Source organism: Podarcis tiliguerta, assembly GCF_965153285.1.
Source record: "Podarcis tiliguerta genome assembly, chromosome: 5".
NCBI lineage: Eukaryota > Metazoa > Chordata > Lepidosauria > Squamata > Lacertidae > Podarcis > Podarcis tiliguerta.
Genome location: NC_139538.1, coordinates 91,449,756 through 91,468,434, shown reverse-complemented (window position 1 = coordinate 91,468,434; position 18,679 = coordinate 91,449,756). Strand labels below are relative to the sequence as shown.

Below are 18,679 nucleotides of genomic sequence, written 5' to 3'. Positions count from 1 at the left end.
CCCTGCTGAAAAAGTTTGCTGACCCCTGGTCAAGAGGCTGAGAATCCATAATCCTCACTTTTGTTATATATATTGTTATAAATGGGGAAAATAAAAGGTATACAACTGCTGCAACATTAGTTTTGCTGACCTTTTGGTAGGCATTGGTTTTTTCTCCAGGCTTCAGTATAACAGGGAGCGCACTTGATCTGCCTTTTCTTATTTTATCAGCCTTGGTGACAATCTTCTTCCTAAAGAGTAAACACGGAGAAAATTAATCATGCAAACATTGTAGGAACAACGTTATTCTAAATTTAGAAATATAAGCTGAAATAATTTGAGGAAATAATTTGTATCATGCTTAGCAGAGTTTTTTTATTGTAGAAAGGATAATATATATTAAATGTAAAGTAAGATAAGAATCAGTAGCCATGTAGCCAGCTAGGACAATAAAAGGTTAAGTAAAAGGAAAGAATACTGTGCAGGAACAAAGGTTATATAATCTGGGGAATAAGGATGGGGGGGGAGAAAAGGATTAGTTGAACTTGCACATTTTGACTGATGCTTTGTTCTTTTTAGTAAGCAACTTGTAAAATTGTGGGTGAACTTATCAGGCGACACAGCGATTCTTCAAACAGCTCTTGTTTATTCACAGGCCAGAACAGAACTGAACTGAAGGGTTCAGCCAGCCTGCTTATATAGAGCTCCACTAGAACGCAACAGTAACCATTTTCTGTAACTATCCAATCATTGAATGTCACTTTCAATCCCTTATTTGCATGTGGACCTGAGTGAAAACTATCTACAGTATCCCCCTGCTGGCCCAGGGTGAGAGCTTCGGTACGTAACACAACTGGAAGTGTCCTTCCTATTATCACTGTTAATATTTAAAAATTAAACTTTGCTATCAATGCATGACCAGCAATAGTTCAGAGCTCACCAAGCAAACCAGGAAAACGTGGACCATTCTATGATTCAAATGGCCTTTTTCCTTCCTCAGTAATGGCCTTTAAATCAGCTTCCTACACACTTTAATTCAGTTTCCCTCATATTTTAGAAGCTCACATTCTCCTTCTCAGGTGAACCCTACCCTCCATCATGTCCACAACACCCCAACGCAGATCCAAATATGTTTAAGGGGGGGGGGGCTCAGTGCTACTGTTTCCTTGCTTGCTGCCACAATTGAGACTCAAGAGCCTTTCTCCACCTGCTGTTGGGACACATCCTTCTTGGTATCTCAGAGACAAATAATATACCCATGGGCACCAAGGGGGGATTAACACCGCCATGCCATTGTCAAGGCACCTGTGGTCCTTTCCTCCTAAGCGTTCGTTCTTGGGAAAGCAGGTCTTACCCACGTAAATGTTTCCATTGGAAGCAGGAATAAGAAGTCAGCAGAAGTCAAGAGGAGGTTAAAGGTAAATACTACAGCACCACCTGCGTCCCATGCAGAACTCCATGCTTGGTGCCAAATAAGGGATTCTCAGGTTGCAGTTGCACCCTGGCACATTTGTGGCCAACATGCAAATGTGGCATGGAAGTGCAGGGAGTCTGCGAGTTCTGTCGGAGAGAAATGACAGTGAGTTGCTTAAAAATCCTGTTTCTGTTCCTTTTCCCTTGCAGTCCTTTGAGTGATTGCAGAAGAAAAGCAGCAGCTGGAGGAATGTTGAAAGCCACCATTTTGCCCTTGCAAATCCCCTCTCCCTGCTGCTTTGCACATTAGCAGCAAGCAGATGGTTGGATTGTTGCCACTGAAAGCATTGTACTATCCCCAGTCAGCTAGTACTGGGTCCCAGGATTGTACATGAACTGGCAAAGTTGTTTACATTTTTACTTGTTACTTGCATCAGGCTGGAGGTCTTGAAATTTAGTTCCTCCTAAACTCCTCTTAGGGACGCGGGTGGCGCTGTGTGTTAAACCAGAGCCTAGGACTTGCCGATCAGAAGGTCGGCGGTTCGAATCCCTGCGACAGGGTGAGCTCCCATTGCTCGGTCCCTGCTCCCGCCAACCTAGCAGTTCGAAAGCACATCAAAGTGCAAGTAGATAAATAGGTACCACTCCGGCGGGAAGGTAAATGGCGTTTCCGTGTGCTGCTCTGGTTCACCAGAAGCGGCTTAGTCATGCTGGGCACATGACCCGGAAGCTGTACGCCGGCTCCCTCGGCCAATAAAGCGAGATAAGTGCCGCAACCCCAGAGTCATCCATGACTGGACCTAACAGTCAGGGGTCCCTTTACCTTTTATGGAGTTCTGCACTCAGTGGCTGATCTTGATTTCCCTTGCATGATGTATGAAGCAACCCCCAGTGCAACTCTGTAAGTATATGTCTACAGGTAGGAAGCCGTGTTGATTTGCCATAGTTGAAACAAAATTAAAAAATTCCTTCCAGTAGCACCTTAGAGACCAACCAAGTTTGTTATTGGTACAGTGGTGCCCCGCAAGACGAATGCCTCGCAAGACGGAAAACCCGCTAGACGAAAGGGTTTTCCGTTTTGGAGGTGCTTCGCAGGACGAATTTGCTATGGGCTTGCTTCGCAAGACGAAAATGTCTTGCGATTCCTGGGGGGTTTTTTTCGCTCCCCACCCCCTTTTTCTAAGGCACTAAACTGCTAATAGCCTTTTAGCAGCTAATCCGCTAATCCCTTAAGCCTTTAATAGCCGCTAATAGCCGCTAAACCGCTAATAGCGCTAATCTGCTAATGGGCTTGCTTCGCAAGACGAAAAAACCGCTAGATGAAGAGACTCACGGAACGGATTCTTTTCGTCTTGCGAGGCACCACTGTATGAGCTTTCGTGTGCATGCATGCTTCTTTAGTATATGTTAAGGGTACTGTTCATAACAACTGGCCGTTGTGCGCATTTAGCGAGTCTTGTGGAGAATGTGCACATAATCTATTCCACAAAGAAGGGATTGCGCACATCCTCAGCCAATATAGGCCTTGGAGAATGGACATAGCTGCCTTTTGTACGTTCTGCAAGAAATAATGTGATTCCGCCACCTCTATCTCTACTTCAGAAGTGTGCAGTCTGCAATACCTGGGTTGCTTCTGGCCCACTGCCTAATCTTACATGGCACAAAAGAGCGGAAAGAGGGAGTGGGGTCCAAGGAAAAGGATTCATTCTGCCCCCCCCCCTCCTTGAAGTCCAGTTTCCTTTTCAGCCCTTTCAGCTTTTTCCCAGTCAGCTGAGCAGCACCAGGGACATCACAGGGAGTGAAAAGCTTTATACTTTCCCTCTCATAAGCCTTATGGGAATTGCCACCCATGCCGCTCTTAAGCCTGGCGCCAATTGTCACAGGAATCACATGGGAGGAATGAGTTAAACTGCTGATGAAAGGTAACTCAGCAGGGGAAAGACGACTGTGAATGTGAAGGACTTCTGGTCTCAGCCATACCAATCTGGGAAGCCCGAAGCGATTTTGCATGACTCTGCCTTACCCTGGCCAGTTTGAAATATTCTCAGTTCTACTAACATGTTGGAGTGAGTCTATTACTGTGTCTGTGTTACCATTGCTCATAATAGGACATTAACAAATGAATGTATAGAGTTTTGCCCGTTTTTAAATTCCTGTTTTGGAATGAACGTTTGTGAAAGCCGCACAAAATGGATGGTGCAGGAGAAAGTATGCCATCGTTTCCCTGCCCCAGCCAATAACCTAGAAGCAATGAATGAATTTCCCTACCTCGACAGAACTGGCTGAGATGTTATGAGCTGAGGAACTAAGGCATTCATCTTGTTTTCCGAACATTCCTCCATTGACCTTAACACAGACAGAAAAGTCTTCCATGAGATTTCCAACGAATCACCAGTTTCCACACTGGGAGCCCCAGAGAGACTCAGGTTGCATGGAGTAGGGCAAGCAACAGTTCTCGGGGCGCCAGTTCTGTCTTGATAGTCGCCTGTCTCCAACTTGTACTCAGCAACTCTTTGCTTGTTTTGCTCAATGAGTGATAGCTTCTTTTTCTGTGGCATTCCCACTACGCTCAAGAGCTCATCCCAAGAATGGCAAACGTCAACGAGGCACCAGAATGCCAGCTACCAAGTGAACTCGGCACGTACACAAATCAAAGTAGCGGCATCCTAATGTAACCTTTCGGTTTTGCCAATTTTTCTTTCCCCCCACCCCCCCAGTATTTATAGCCTCCAGAGAGAACAGTGGGATATAGAGGGTACATGACAGACCAGTAGAATTTTACAGTGTCTGTGATGTAACAGTGTCACGCATGTAAGGTTGGAATTCCTGAAGATACGGTGATTGAGCTTCACGAAACTGCCTGTCAACATTAGACATACGGCAGAGCAGTGGGCAGGAAGAGGGCCTTTTCAGTAGTAGCACACCTGAGCAGCCTTCCTGGGGCTGCTTGCCTGGCATCATCTTGGTGTCTCTGGGTGCCAAGTGAAGATCTTTTTGTTCATTAATAATAATAATAATTTTTATACCCCACCCATCTGGCTGAGTCTCCCCAGCCACTCTGGGTGGCCTCCAATCAAGTGTTAAAAACAAGACAGCATCAAATATTAAAAACTTCCCTAAACATGGCTGCTTTCAGATGTCTTTTAAAGAGAAGATAGCTGCTTATTTCCTTCACATCTGAAGGGAGGGCGTTCCACCGGGCAGGCGCCACTACCGAGAATGCCCTCTGTCTGGTTCCCTGTAACCTCACTTCTCGCAGTGAGGGAACCGCCAGAAGGCCCTCGGTGCTGGATCTCAATGTGCGGGCTGAACGATGGGGGTGGAGACGCTCCTTCAGGTATACAGGACCGAGGTACTGGGAGCCAATGCAGATCTCTCAGGACCGGTGTTATGTGGTCTCGGCGGCCACTCCCAGTCACCAGTCTAGCTGCCGCGTTCTGGATTAATTGCAGTTTCCGAGTCACCTTCAAAGGTAGCCCCACGTAGAGCACATTGCAGTAGTCCAAGCGGGAGATAACTGGAGCATGCACCACTCTGGCAAGACAGTCCGCAGGCAGGTAGGGTCTCAGCCTGCATACCAGGTGGAGCTGGTAAACAGCTGCCCTGGACACAGAATTAACCTGCGCCTCCATGGACAGCTGTGAGTCCAAAATGACTCCCAGGCTGCACACCTGGTCCTTCAGGGGCAGGTACCCCATTCAGGACCAGGGAGTTCACATAGACCTTTAAATAACTTAGGTCACCTAATGTTCCGTTTCAAATTTTATATGGCTCCCCGGCTCCTTAATGGTTTTGTGTTTCACTTGTTTGTTTTTACTTTTTTGATTGCATGCCACACAGAGAACTTTATGTTATGACAGAGGTGAGGCTGTTTCAGCCAAGCTTCCTTCACAGGCCAAGGCAGGGATTGACAACAAATGGCATACAATGTGGGAATGAACAATTGCAGTGATCCAGCATGCACGGCAACTGTGATCAAAGATCAGCTGGAAGGAGCTGGGGGAACTGGCTTCCGTTAAGTGCTTGATGTTGTGATCCTTAGCCATTAGGACTTTTCTCCAGCTCAAACTGACACTGAACCAGTTGTTTCGTGCATTTTGTTTCGCATATTTTGCTCAAGATGTCAACAGTAAAGGTACCCCTGCCCGTACGGGCCAGTCGTGTCCGACTCTAGGGTTGCGTGCTCATCTCGCTTAAGCGGCCGGAGCCAGCGCTGTCCGAAGACACTTCCGGGTCACGTGGCCAGCGTGACGAAGCTGCTCTGGCGAGCCAGCACCAGCGCCGCACATGGAAACGCCGTTTACTTTCCAACTATAAAGCGGTACCTATTTATCTACTTGCACTTAAGGGTGCTTTCGAACTGCTAGTTGGCAGGAGCTGGGACCAAACGACGGGAGCTCACCCCCTTGCGGGGATTCGAACTGCCGACCTTACAATCGGCAAGTCCCTTCCTTGTTGACAAGATGTCAACAAGGAAGACTTAAAATGGCTAACACAAACAGCTCTTTGCTCTTTATACAGATATTTTATTTCACTTAAAAGGGACAGAGATACATAATATACATTTACCAATAAAATCCACGCATAAATGCAAACATCAGAAAATAACAGCATAAATTTCTGAAAATAGGTTTTCTATCAAAAGGATGAAGCTATCAAGGTGAAACTTCAGTATTGCTTTTAGCAAAATATCCAAGTTACAAGTGAACTGGTCTTCATGATGATTCAAAATGCAGCATCTAAAAACTGGAAACTAGCCTGGATCACAATTGACTTCTATGAAGTATTAAGCCAGACAACGATCTGAACATTTCAGTGTGAGTGTGTGTGTGTGTGTGTGTGACAACAACATTGGAGTTTAAGTGTTGTCAATACCTCACACTTTACACTTTTTGAGAATGAAATCTTTTAAAAAATGCATCAACTTTATCTCATTCAGAATGATAAATATATATTGCCTGAAACAAAATCTGCAATTTTAAAAAATTCTACAGCACACCCAAAGTATTTAATTTCGATTTGCGACCCTCTGAAGACATCACAGGTACTCAGGTACTGGCAAAACTCGGGTGCAGTGATTTCACTCTTGCCAACCTAGAGAGGCCAAGCCTGAGACCTTGTGTGGGCGATTTCCCGTGGGTTCTTCCCAGCTGCATGGCACGGCTTCCAGATGTAGCTGAAAAGATTGTTGGAGAGGTACATTAAGAAAAATAAGTAGACAAGAAGAAGAAGAAGAAGAAGAAGAAGAAGAAGAAGAGGAGGAGGAGTTTGGATTTGATATCCCGCCTTTCACTCCCTTTAAGGAGTCTCAAAGCGGCTAACATTCTCCTTTCCCTTCCTCCCCCACAACAAACACTCTGAGAGGTGAGTGAGGCTGAGAGACTTCAGAGAAGTGTGACTGGCCCAAGGTCACCCAGCAGCTGCATGTGGAGGAGCGGGGAATCGAACCCAGTTCACCAGATCACGAGTCCACCGCTCTTAACCACTACACCACACTGGCTCTCTGACTAGAATATTGATACTGACTAGAATATTGTATTCATGCTTCACTGCCTGCACAGCAGTGAATTCTTAGTGTTGTACATGCAATTTTGTGTAAGACACAAGCTCATCTCTGGCACATACTCTTCCTCAAGCTCATTTTATCTCTTTAGAGGCTTCAGAAGAAATATTTAGAGAGGAATTCAACAGCATGTTTTGCAAATTGTTCTGTCAATCCAAGCTTTTCAGCTCGCCCAACAGAACCATTTCCCCTCTCCCCCCGAGTACTGTTTGGGGGGTTCTCCAGACCTCATTTTGGGGGTGAAGGAAGAGATGGAGGAATTGTTGAGCTAGCTCCCACTAGTGCATCTTCTTAGATAAATCCGGCCCTTAACCATACAAATGCAAGAGGGCTGTAAACTTTAAAGGACTCTTTGCATGACAACAAGTCCTCCTCAAATATATCCAGTCTCCTATTAAGTGGCAACCTCACTTAAAAAGTCTGAGTCTCAAAACAGTGGGAGATGGGGAAATATGTCGGGTAACCCATGGTTCAAGTAATCTACAAGATGCAAGAAACTCCAGTGAAAGAAATAGTGGACAAACTAAACCAAGTAGCATTAAATACTACATAATGCACAATTTCTAGTACACAGAGGGGTATTCCTGTTGTTGTCAGATCATCTCCAGTTTGTGCCAATGTTTTCATTGTGTCTCTGAGATTCCACCTTGTCTATTAGTAGCTGTCAAGGTGAAATGGGGAGGGGGGAAGGTATCCTTGACCTCATTTATTCTGGGATATGGGACTCTTCAGCATCCTAAAGCCAACCTCCTCTCCATCCCAAGGCAAGTCCTTGGCAATACAGTGGTACCTCTGGTTGCAGAAGGGATCTGTTCTGGAGGTCCGGTCAGATCCCGAGGTTTCCACAACCGGAGCGACCGCTTCTGCGCAGGCGTGTGTGGCAAAACCCAGAAAAATACTTCTGGGTTTGCCGCGTACGTATCCCGAAGGATATGTAACCGGAGGTGAACGTAAGTAGAGGTACCATTGGAATGAGTCCTGTGTCCTTTTACAACCTCCCACTTGGCACTAAATACATCCATCCAGCATCTATCATGCCTCTTTTTGAAAAATAGCCTTGGCATCTCCCTTTTCATTTCCACAGAAAACCTCTTTCAGCAGACACCCTGGCTTTTGTCTTCTAATACTATATAACTGTTTTCACCCTTGACTTAAGTGTGCTTTTTTGGAGAATGGTCATCCTGGAACTCATATTGTTCTCTCTTGAAGCTTCCAGTAGAATGCTCAAGCTGAACCTCAACCCCTGCAGTTCTGCTCAGTGAAACTTCTACTAATATCTGGAAAGGCTTGATATTTTTTCTGGGGTTTTTGTGTGTGCATGTTTTCCAAAAGCAGTCCAGTAGAATGTTAGGGTGTGAAACCTAAGACGCTGGCAAATTAGCAATGTCATGTGACTTTAAGTAGTCAAGCTCATTAAGTTGCTCAGTATATAAAGAGTGTCTGTTTTCTCTGCCTGTTTGGGGGGCTAGGCGTGAAGCAAAAATGTCTGAAAGCTCCGGAGGTGTTTCTGTTATCTTTCTGCAATAAACCTGTCTTTGGAAAGACAGGCTTCCCTGTGTCGTTTTTTTTTTTTTTGCTGCTGAGACTTTGAAGCTTGTACTGCAACAAGAATCTCTGCACTGGACTTAATTAATGCTCTGCAAAGAGAGCTGTTGCTGGTGGCGCAGCGGAAGCGTTTACTGCCCATTCTTGCACCGCTGCACCCAATGAGCCTGCCAAATGAAAGCTCTAGCATGGCATGGGAAGGCAAATTCTCCCTGCCATTGGCACCTACTGCCCAGCCACAAGAATCCATCTTCCCCTTCCTCCCTCCATGTGTCTCAGCAAACTCTAGAGCAGGGGTGGCCAACTCCCAAGAGACTGCAATCTACTCACAGTTAAAGACTGGGGGGGTTCAGGTCAAAGTTGTTGAGATTTTTTTAGGAAGGAGGAAAGCCCGTTTGGGGTGCCAAACTACTTACTTGAGCATCTTTGGGGGGATCAAGTGATCTGCCAGGTCACTTTCTTCCCTTCCTTGCTTTGGAGAGAGCATGTGCCACAATGCAGCTGTGCAGCTTCAGCTCACGACTGCTCTTTCTCCCTCCCCTTGTGGGTAACTTGACTATGCACTTTGTGTCTCTGAATGTCTTTTAATAAACCCGCTCTTCTGGGTCAATTACCCAAAGTCTCAGTTCCATTTTCCTTCCAAGAAACTTTAGGATGACAATTCAAAGACTCAATGTTTTTGAGGACGGGGGTGGGCAGGTGTGGAGGACTCCCTGGTCTTGAATGTGGTAAATGTGCCCCTGAAAGACCAGGTGTGCAGCCTGGGAGTCAATTTGGACTCATGTGGAGGCCCAGGTCAATTCTGTGCCCAGGGCAGCTGTCTGCCAGCTCCACCTGGTACGCAGGCTAGGACCCTATCTGTCCGCAGACTGTCTCGCCAGAGTGGTGCATGCTCTGGTTATCTCCCACTTGGACTACTGCAATGTGCTCTACGTGGGGCTACCTTTGAAGGTGACCCGGAAACTACAATTCATCCAGAATGCGGCAGCTAGACTGGTGACTGGGAGCGGCCGCCAAGACCATATAACACCAGTCCTGAAAGACCTACATTGGCTCCCAGTACATTTCAGAGCACAATTCAAAGTGTTGGTGCTGACCTTTAAAGCCCTAAATGGCCTCGGTCCAGTATACCTAAAGGAGTGTCTCCACCTCCAACGTTCTGCCCTGACACTGAGGTCCAGCTCCGAGGGCCTTCTGGTGGTTCCCTTGCTGTGAGAAGCCAAGTTACAGTGAACCAGGCAGAGGGCCTTCTCTGTAGTGGCACCCGCCCTGTGGAATGCCCTCCCATCAGAGGTCAAAGAAATAAGCAACTATCTGACTTTTAGAAGACATCTGAAGGCAACCTTGTTTAGGGAAGTTTTTAATGTTTTATTGTGTTTTTAATATTCTGTTGGGAGCCTCCCAGAATGGCTGGGGAAATAATAAATTGTTATTGTTGTTGTGTTACCCACACCACACTCCTTTTAATGCAGCAAATTGTCCTAGGCCAGCAGCCTGTCTTCCAGCAAAAATAGAGCCAGAGGCTACTGAGGAAAATGGTTAACCTGAGAAACCAGTTTAATATATTTTTCATTATCCATGGTTCCTAAGGGGCTTTACATGAACATGGAAAATAGGTGGAGTTAATGATTATATTTTTATCCTGGTTTTCAGACAACGATTTTGCACAGATATAGGTATCCTAAGCAACCATATAAACAGTGTATGCATTGAATATACCTGGTGACGTGCAGTTAGGCTTCTTGGCCAAAGAAGGGCTAGATGCTGTCAAAGGCTGTCCAATCTGTTCTAGAGAACTTGACAAATTCTGCAAAGCTGGTTCAGATTTGGCTGGAAGTAGTCCCATGGTTAAAAAAATAAGAAAAAATAAGTTTGGAAAATCATTTTTAATGGATGGATGATACAGAACAGAGGCTATATTTAAGAAATATGGAAGTCACTTCTAAATAGCAAATTAATTTGACAGCTACTGGAAAAAACAAGCACATTCCTCTGACATATACTTCAATGGAGCAGTTAACAAAAAGTTTGTCCTGATAAGTTGCTAAAAAAAAAGGTAAAGGACCCCTGACAGTTAAATCCAGTCGCGAACGACTCTGGGGTTGCGGTGCTCATCTCGCTTTACTGGCCAAGGGAGCCGACGTTTCTCCACAGACAGTTTTTCCGGGTCATGTGGCCAGCATGACTAAGCCGCTTTTGGCGGAACGGAACACCGAAACCAGAGTTGCGGATGAAAACACCATTTACCTTCCCACCGGAGTGGTACCTATTTATCTACTTGCAGTTTTTGGCGTGCTTTCAAACTGCTAGGTGGGCAGGAGCTGGGACCAAGCAACGGGAGCACACTGAAAATAAGGTGTTTAAATTGTGCACTTGCACACCTCTAACTTTCTCAGGATTGCACTTTGGTATGGAAACATGGGCATGGGAAGTTGATTTCATAAAACACTCCTGTGAAAAGGCCTGGAGCGCAAGTTTCACTTAGCTTTAAAATAAGTGCTATTTTATGCTTACCACACACACCTCTGAAAACCAGATGCAAGAAAGCTTGGCACCAAAATGGTACCCAGGAAAGAATCAAATGTGCTTACCTATCGAATCCATCTCTGATTTGGAAGGCTTCTTTTCCTTCTTTTTGCTTTCAGCATTTCGCTCCCTTCCTTCTTTTCTGTTTCCTGTAGCTTTCTTCTTCACAATGAATTCAACATCATCATCTTCACCGAAGCTGGAATCACCCTCAGATTCTTCAGCTGAAACCAGAAATGGTACAAAGTAATGGCATAAAGTTTAGTAATAATAGGCTAGGAAAATTAACTATCTTTCTACCACATTATTAAAAAAGAAGTCACACTGTGGGAACTTTACTCCTGAGTAAGCAGACTGTGGCTGTACAGTGCAATCAGAAATGAGCACTTTTGAACCTTCACCTTATTCCCAGATACAGTCTCTCCTTTTTAAAGTTATCAAAATAATTAACTGAACTTTGAAGGTATTTCACTCTAGTTTTTGTGGCTGAATTTCAGAACTTTTACATTTTGTGATTTTCATCAACATTAATATTTCTCAAATAGCTTATTGGTTAAAAGAGAATTATGAATGTCTTTTATTTCTGGTCCTGTGGGACTGCAGCCCAAAATGTCAACACTACTTTGAGAGCAGCAGAAAGAACAAGAAAGAAATGTTTCTATTGAGAGTCTTCAAGTATCACCTTGTTTCTGTGAATCTTGTACTTTATGGTTCCTTCCTGGTGGTTCATCCATTGATAACGCTAAGGCAACTTCCAAATCTCTCTGGTAAAGTCTGTGATCCAAGGGAAGTCTGAAGCAATTTGAAAAAACAGTTATGGAAAACACATCAATATGTAAGTTTATTAACCTCAGTGCCAACACAAATTAAAAAAGGAACAAAGAAACTACAGTGGTGCCCCGCAAGATGAATGCCTCGCAAGACGGAAAACCCGCTAGACGAAAGGGTTTTCCGTTTTGGAAGTGCTTCGCAGGACGAATTTGCTATGGGCTTGCTTCGCAAGACGAAAATGTCTTGCGATTCCTGGGGGTTTTTTTTCGCTCCCCACCCCCTTTTTCTAAGGCACTAAGCTGCTAATAGCCTTTTAGCAGCTAATCCGCTAATCCCTTAAGCCTTTAATAGCCGCTAATAGCCGCTAAACCACTAATAGCGCTAATCCGCTAATGGGCTTGTTTCGCAAGACGAAAAAACCGCTAGACGAAGAGACTCACGGAACGGATTCTTTTCGTCTTGCGAGGCACCACTGTACCGTATTTTTCGCTCTATAAGACATACCAGACCACAAGACGCACCTAGTTTTTGGAGGAGGAAAACAAGAAAAAAAATATTCTGAATCTCAGAAGCCAGAACAGCAAGAGGGATCGCTGCACAGTGAAAGCAGCAATCCCTCTTGCTGTTCTGGCTTCTGGGATAGCTGCGCAGCCTGCATTCGCTCCATAAGACGCACACACATTTCCCCTTACTTTTTAGGAGGGGGAAAGTGAGTCTTATAGAGCAAAAAATACGGTATTTCATGCTCTGAAACCAACTTTAAATCCTGGTTTTAGATTTTATAACCTCCATAATGGTTAAGATCAGTTCCAATAACCTGATCCTAGGCAGGCAAGGGGAATCCTAAAAAGTAAGGGGAAATGTGTGTGTGTCTTATGGAGTGAATGCAGGCTGCGCAGCTATCCCAGAAGCCAAAACAGCAAGAGGGATTGCTGCTTTCACTGCACAGCGATCCCTCTTGCTGTTCTGGCTTCTGAGATTCAGAATATTTTTTTGTTTTCCTCCTCCAAAAACTAGGTGTGTCTTGTGGTCTGGTGCGTCTTATAGAGTGAAAAATACGTTATATCACCAAAGCCAGCTACCTGTTTTTTAACCACAGCTAGGAAAAAACCAGTGTTGTATCGCAAACACGTAAGTAAATTTAAAATGAATGGATTTCTCTTACCTTTTGTTCGGTGAACTCTTTTGGATCTGAATCTCCTGTTTGGGGGGCTTTTGCTCAATTTTTTTCTTTGTCAACTCAGAGCATGTCCTCTTTAATTTTTTGCTTGAAGGTGCAGTTATATTTGCAAAATCTTCATCTGTTTAGCAGAAGCACATTAGACGCACTGTAACAGTGCAAGTTCTTCCAGTTGTTTAAAAATCCCCCATTTTAACAATATGTTTAAAGCATTTATTGTAGGATATTCTAGAGCTTTAGCACTTCTGCAGTAATCCAGGATGATTTAAAACAAAATACAGTGGTACCTTGGTTCTCAAACGCCTTGGCACTCAAACAACTTGGAACTCAAACACTGCAAACCTGGAAGTGTTCTGGTTTGCGAACTTTTTTCGGAAGCTGAACATGCTGTTTTGAATGCCACACTTCCGTTTTGTGTGTTACACTGAGGTCTGTCTGCTTTTGCTATTTATTTTGCATTTTTGTGGCTTTTTTGTTTTGTTTTTGTGACTGTGTGGAACCCAGTTCAGCTACTGATTGATTGATTGTGTGACTGCAGTACATCATTTATTCCTTTCATTTTATAGATCAATGGTCTCGTTTGATAGTAAAATTCATGTTAAATTGCTGGTTTTGGGGTTGTTTTAAAAGTCTGGAACGGATTAATCCATTTTGCATTACTTTCTATGGGAAAGCGTGCCTTGGTTTTGGAACGCTTTGGTTTTGGAACGGACTTCCGGAACGGATTAAGTTTGAGAACCAAGGTACCACTGTACAGGGAGATATTGGCACAGTAATAGCAGAACAGTACAAGGGAAAGGAAACGGGGACTTCATCTCTCTGCTTAACATTGCCCCGTCCCGAGTGGCACCCACTGCAAGGTATGAGTGAAGGACACTGAAATGGGGTGTTTGCCTCCTTCCCTTGCCACTGTCCCCACTTCTCCTTGCAACATGTCAGCTGAGATGAGGGAACGAGGAGGTTTGCTGCATCCAGAGTTAAGAATGCTATCTCTTCAACACCCCAAAGACAGGGAGCCAGGCAATAGGTTATGCTTATTTCATATGAAGCAGCCTAGCTGTGTCTGTTCAGAACTTTGTTAGGAAGGATTCTTCAATGAAAGCTGGAGGGTATTAAAATCAGATTTACTGGGAAGAAGGAGACATCGACCAGCTTTCTCCTTTTTCTATTTATTTTTAGAGATCTATCTCATGTACCCAGCCAGTCTTTCAAGCTTGTTCAGCTTTCATTACCCAGGACATGGTATGTATCTTCTGTAACTAAAAACTGAAAACTAGTATGTTGTAAACTAAAATGCAATATAACTACTATGTGACACTGGGTAAGGATATCAAGACAGTAAAAAGGTAAACGGACCCCTAACCATTAGGTCCAGTCGCGGACGACTCTGGGGTTGTGGCGCTCATCTCGCTTTAAAGGCCGAGGGAGCTGACGTACAGATTCCGGGTCATGTGGCCAGCATGACTAAGCCAATTCTGGCAAACCAGAGCAGCGCACGGAAACACCGTTTACCTTCCCGCCAGAGCGGTACCTATTTATCTACTTGCACTTTGGTGTGCTTTCGAACTGCTAGGTTGGCAGGAGCTGGGACAAAGCAACAGGAGCTCACTCTGTCGCGGGGATTCGAACTGCCGACCTTCTAATAGGCAAGCCCTAGGCTCTGTGGTTTAACCCACAGCGCCACCCGCGTCCCTTATCCAGACAGTAGAGCTGGGCAATATTTTGATACAGTGGTACCTCGGGTTACAGACGCTTCAGGTTACAGACTCCGCTAACCTAGTAATAGTACCTCAGGTTAAGAACTTTGCTTCAGGATGAGATCAGAAATCGCACAGCGGCGATGCAGTGGCAGCGGGAGGCCCCATTAGCTAAAGTGGTACCTCAGGTTAAGAACAGTTTCAGGTTAAGAACAGACCTCTGGAACGAATTAAGTTCTTAACCCGAGGTACCACTGTACTTTGCTAGAAACAGGTATGAAGTTCAGATTGCAAAGATGGTTTCAGACCAGTTCAGTAACAGGAGGAACAACTGACTGGAAGGAAAGAGGCAGCCCACATCACTTGCTAGGGCGAAGAGGTAAACCCACAGACAGGCAGGCAAGCAAGCAGGTGGAGCACCTTCAAGGCTGGGCTGTGGAGGGAGAGGCCAGGAACTCCTTCGCCCAAGCAAGCAGGCGGCCTTCTTCCCTTCCTCTTGGTCGTTCCTCCCTCCCTCCACAGCCCAGCTGCTTTTTCAGATGTTATTTCGGTCATTGTGATATATCACTATATTGAGATGGTTAGCTGGTGATATATCACAATGCTGCAAACCAGATGTCGCCCAGAATTTGAAGTGCAGTTTAATCAATATACCAATGATATTCAACTTTTATTTCTCTTTCTATCAGATTCATGTTAAGCTGTCAGAAGTCCTAAAGAGACGTCCAAGATTATTAATGGACGATAAACTGAAACTCTATCCAAGTAAGACAGGTAGTGCTGGCGAGTGGGTCATCCAAATTTGAATATTGTTATGGCAGTGTACATGGGCTACCCTTGAAAATCATTCAGAAGATTGTTTGGAAGTACAAAATACTGCAGCTATGATATTAATTGGGAGCAGATGTACAGAGTGTACCTTGCCAGACTTAAAACAATAGCACCGGCTTGTAGTCTGCACTCATATTTAAATGTACAACAGGTTCGGGAAAAGCTGCTATAAACCTTTGTAGAACCAGTGCAAGCAAAGCTTAAACACAATGAATTTTTCTTCTAGTTACATTCATATAAAACAGTTTCAGCAAGCTTCCATGTTAAAAGGTAAAGGTACCCCTGCCCGTTCGGGCCAGTCTTGCCAGACTCTAGGGTTGTGCGCTCATCTCACTCTATAGGCCGGGAGCCAGCGCTGTCCGCAGACACTTCTGGGTCACGTGGCCAGCGTGACAAGCTGCATCTGGTGAGCCAGCGCAGCACACAGAACGCCGTTTACCTTCCCGCTAGTAAGCGGTCCCTATTTATCTACTTGCACCCGGGGGTGCTTTCGAACTGCTAGCTTGGCAGGCGCTGGGGCCGAACGACGGGAGCGCACCCCGCCGCGGGGATTCGAACCGCCGACCTTTCGATCGGCAAGCCCTAGGCACTGAGGTTTTACCCACAGCGCCACCCGCGACCCTGTTACTTTCCCACTGAATCTGCCCCTTTTGGCATGAAGGAACAGCGAACGACTTACCATCATCATCTTCATCCACACTGCCAAACTGAGAATAATCAACTGCTTTCTTACTCCTAGAAGAATAAAACATGGAAATGCATAAAAGGGGTCATTTTTTGTCTGCCCATGGAACCATTATGCATATGTAAGCAGTTGTTGTATTTGAATAAAAATATTCATATTTAATTGCTACTGCTTTATGCAATGATGATTCTGGGAAACATGTAAAAGTAAAATTAATTTAGAAACCGTACACTTGACTCTTAAGATACTGTAGCAGCCACACAATGCCCAATTATATTTACATTACACACACACATATATACGTATATGAAACAATTATTCACTTTATTTTTTTACTAATTATTTTGCTGTAGTAGCTTCTGTATAGCTGGCTGCCTCTGAATTTTTCTCACTAATATTTCTTTCAACAAGAGCATTAGAATTAGTTTTACTGAAATAAATTCGGGGCAGCCAGCTATACAACAAAGTGCAATCTATGAATAAAAATGTAAAATAAACTAATACATTTTAGATTTCTCTTAATAGATTTACGTTGCTGTAGTTTCTGTTTCTGAATCCTAGACTGCTAAAAGAAAAATATGGATAAAAATGCATGTTTCCCTTTACATATCTTCAGGCGCCAGGCAAAAGCATTCAATCAGTCCATGGTCTGGCTGTAAAAAAACAACCAACAGCCTTTTAAGCGTGTCTGTGGGAGGGAAGATATTGGCTTTTTGTTTCTTTGTTATGAATTTTGCGTTCTCCCTTGGGTTTTTTTGTGATCTTCAGGGGAAGGGTGGTATACAAATTCAAGGAACAAACAACATTCCCACGTGTCAAAAAAGACTATTTATGTATGCCACTACTGTGTATTTCATTATCCCAAAAATGGAAAACGAGCGAGGTCCCAACCAAAGAAGAGTGGCAACTTAAGTTGACAGAATACGCGCAGTTTGCAGGTTTAACATATAGAATAAGAGAAGAAGAAGAATATACATTTAGAGAAGACTGGAAAACGTTTGAATATATGGGGAATAACTGTGTACAGCTGAAAACACTGGCAGCATTGAGATAAATTCAACAGTGTAAATAAGTTGTGATGGATGTAATAATGGAATACTGAATGGCATTGTTTCTGTAAAATATGCAGGGGTTTGTGATATGTAAAATGAACCATGGAAAGAGAAGAAGGGAAGTCACAGATATCTTAAGGATGTAAAAATGAGTACTTTAAATTGTAAAACAGAAAATTTAATAATTTAATAAAAAATTATACACAAACAACAGCAGAATTCTAATTGCAAAAGGTTGAGGATATCCCATCTAAGTCAGACTGGCAAAATAAATAAAAGAGTACGCCGAATTGGCGAGATTATCAGCAAGGCCAAGAGACGTTACAGATGAAAAAATGTTCAGAGAGGGAGATATATAGAGTCTATGTAAAAGAACACTGTCAAGAGATTAATACATTGGCAGGTTTTGACTGAGCTTCAGTGTGCAAACAGGATAATTGTATAAAATAAAATTTATAGTAAGTCAAATAATATGGAGAAAGTAAAGTTTAAGCGCGTATTTAAGGAACGCACGAGGTCTTGACAAATTTAATCACAAATGGATGTACAACGCAAGAATGAGTTAAAGAATGAACAACGTTTATTTTTTTAATTTCTCATTTTGCCTGTAATATCTATAACACTCCTGTTATAAAGTTTTCAAACAGTAAAGCACTCAAAAGCAAAAGGGGGGAAAAGGGAGAGATAAATTCAACAGTGTAAATAAGTTATGATGAATGGAATAATGGAATACTGAATGGTGTAGTTTAATGAACCACGGAAAGGGAAGAAGCGAAGTCACGGGTGGAAAAATGAGTACTTTAAATTGCAAAAAAGAAAATGGATGTACAAAGCAAGAATGAGTTAAAGAATGAGCAACTGTTTATTTTTTCAATTTCTCATTTTGCCTATAATATCTATTGTACACTCCTGTTATAAAGTTTTCAACCAATAAAGCACTCAAAAGCAAAAAGGGGTTAAAAAAAGAGATAAATTCAACAGTGGGTTAAAAAAAGACATAAATTCAACAGTGTAAATAAGTTATGATGAATGTAATAATGGAATACTGAATGGTGTTGTTTCTGTAAAATATGCAGGGGTTTGTGACATGTAAAATGAACCATGGGAAGAGAAGAAAGGAAGTCACGGATATTTTAAGGGTAGGAAAATGAGTACTTTAAATTGCAAAAAAGAAAATTTAATAATTTAATTAAAAAAATTAATTTCGAAAAAGTATACACAAACAAGCGACAGCAGCCCAGGGACCTCCGCCCGCCCCCTCCCGGCATAACGCCCGCAAGCGGGAGGCTCCTGCCCCGCCGCGAGGGGACCCGGCTCACCTCCGCGCCATCCCGGGGCTCCGCTTCGGCCCTCGGCCGGCCGCCCGTTCGGAATCCGCGCGCGGAGAAGAGGCCGGAAGTGACGCTAACAGGAGGCCGGAAGTGACGAGAGGCAGCT

At 43.9% G+C, this 18,679-nt stretch overlaps 2 protein-coding genes across 5 annotated transcripts in view; both read right to left on the bottom strand.

Moving 5' to 3' along the window:
- The window catches only part of DYRK4 (dual specificity tyrosine phosphorylation regulated kinase 4), a 48,440-nt gene extending 44,263 nt beyond the window's left edge, over positions 1 to 4,177 (bottom strand). For 3 of the 4 annotated variants that reach the window (XM_083440734.1, XM_083440735.1, XM_083440737.1), the window contains exons 1-2: positions 3,661 to 4,163; positions 131 to 230 (exon numbers count right to left, since the gene is read on the bottom strand). In XM_083440734.1, the coding sequence (XP_083296860.1) occupies positions 131 to 230; positions 3,661 to 3,950 (390 nt within the window). In that variant the 5' untranslated portion in view covers positions 3,951 to 4,163. Of the gene's footprint in view, positions 1 to 130; positions 231 to 3,660 lie in introns of all 4 variants that reach the window. The other variant, XM_083440736.1, reaches the window with a different exon arrangement.
- Positions 4,178 to 5,897: 1,720 nt separating this feature from the next.
- RAD51AP1 (RAD51 associated protein 1) lies at positions 5,898 to 18,669 on the bottom strand. The gene is made up of 7 exons (XM_083440989.1): positions 18,553 to 18,669; positions 16,185 to 16,240; positions 12,963 to 13,098; positions 11,709 to 11,818; positions 11,092 to 11,250; positions 10,220 to 10,330; positions 5,898 to 6,568 (listed from the first exon to the last, which is right to left on the bottom strand). The coding sequence occupies exons 4-7, from the start codon at positions 11,758 to 11,760 to the stop codon at positions 6,441 to 6,443; spliced, it is 450 nt and encodes a 149-aa protein (XP_083297115.1). The 5' UTR covers positions 11,761 to 11,818; positions 12,963 to 13,098; positions 16,185 to 16,240; positions 18,553 to 18,669; the 3' UTR covers positions 5,898 to 6,440.
- Positions 18,670 to 18,679: the final 10 nt, after the last annotated feature.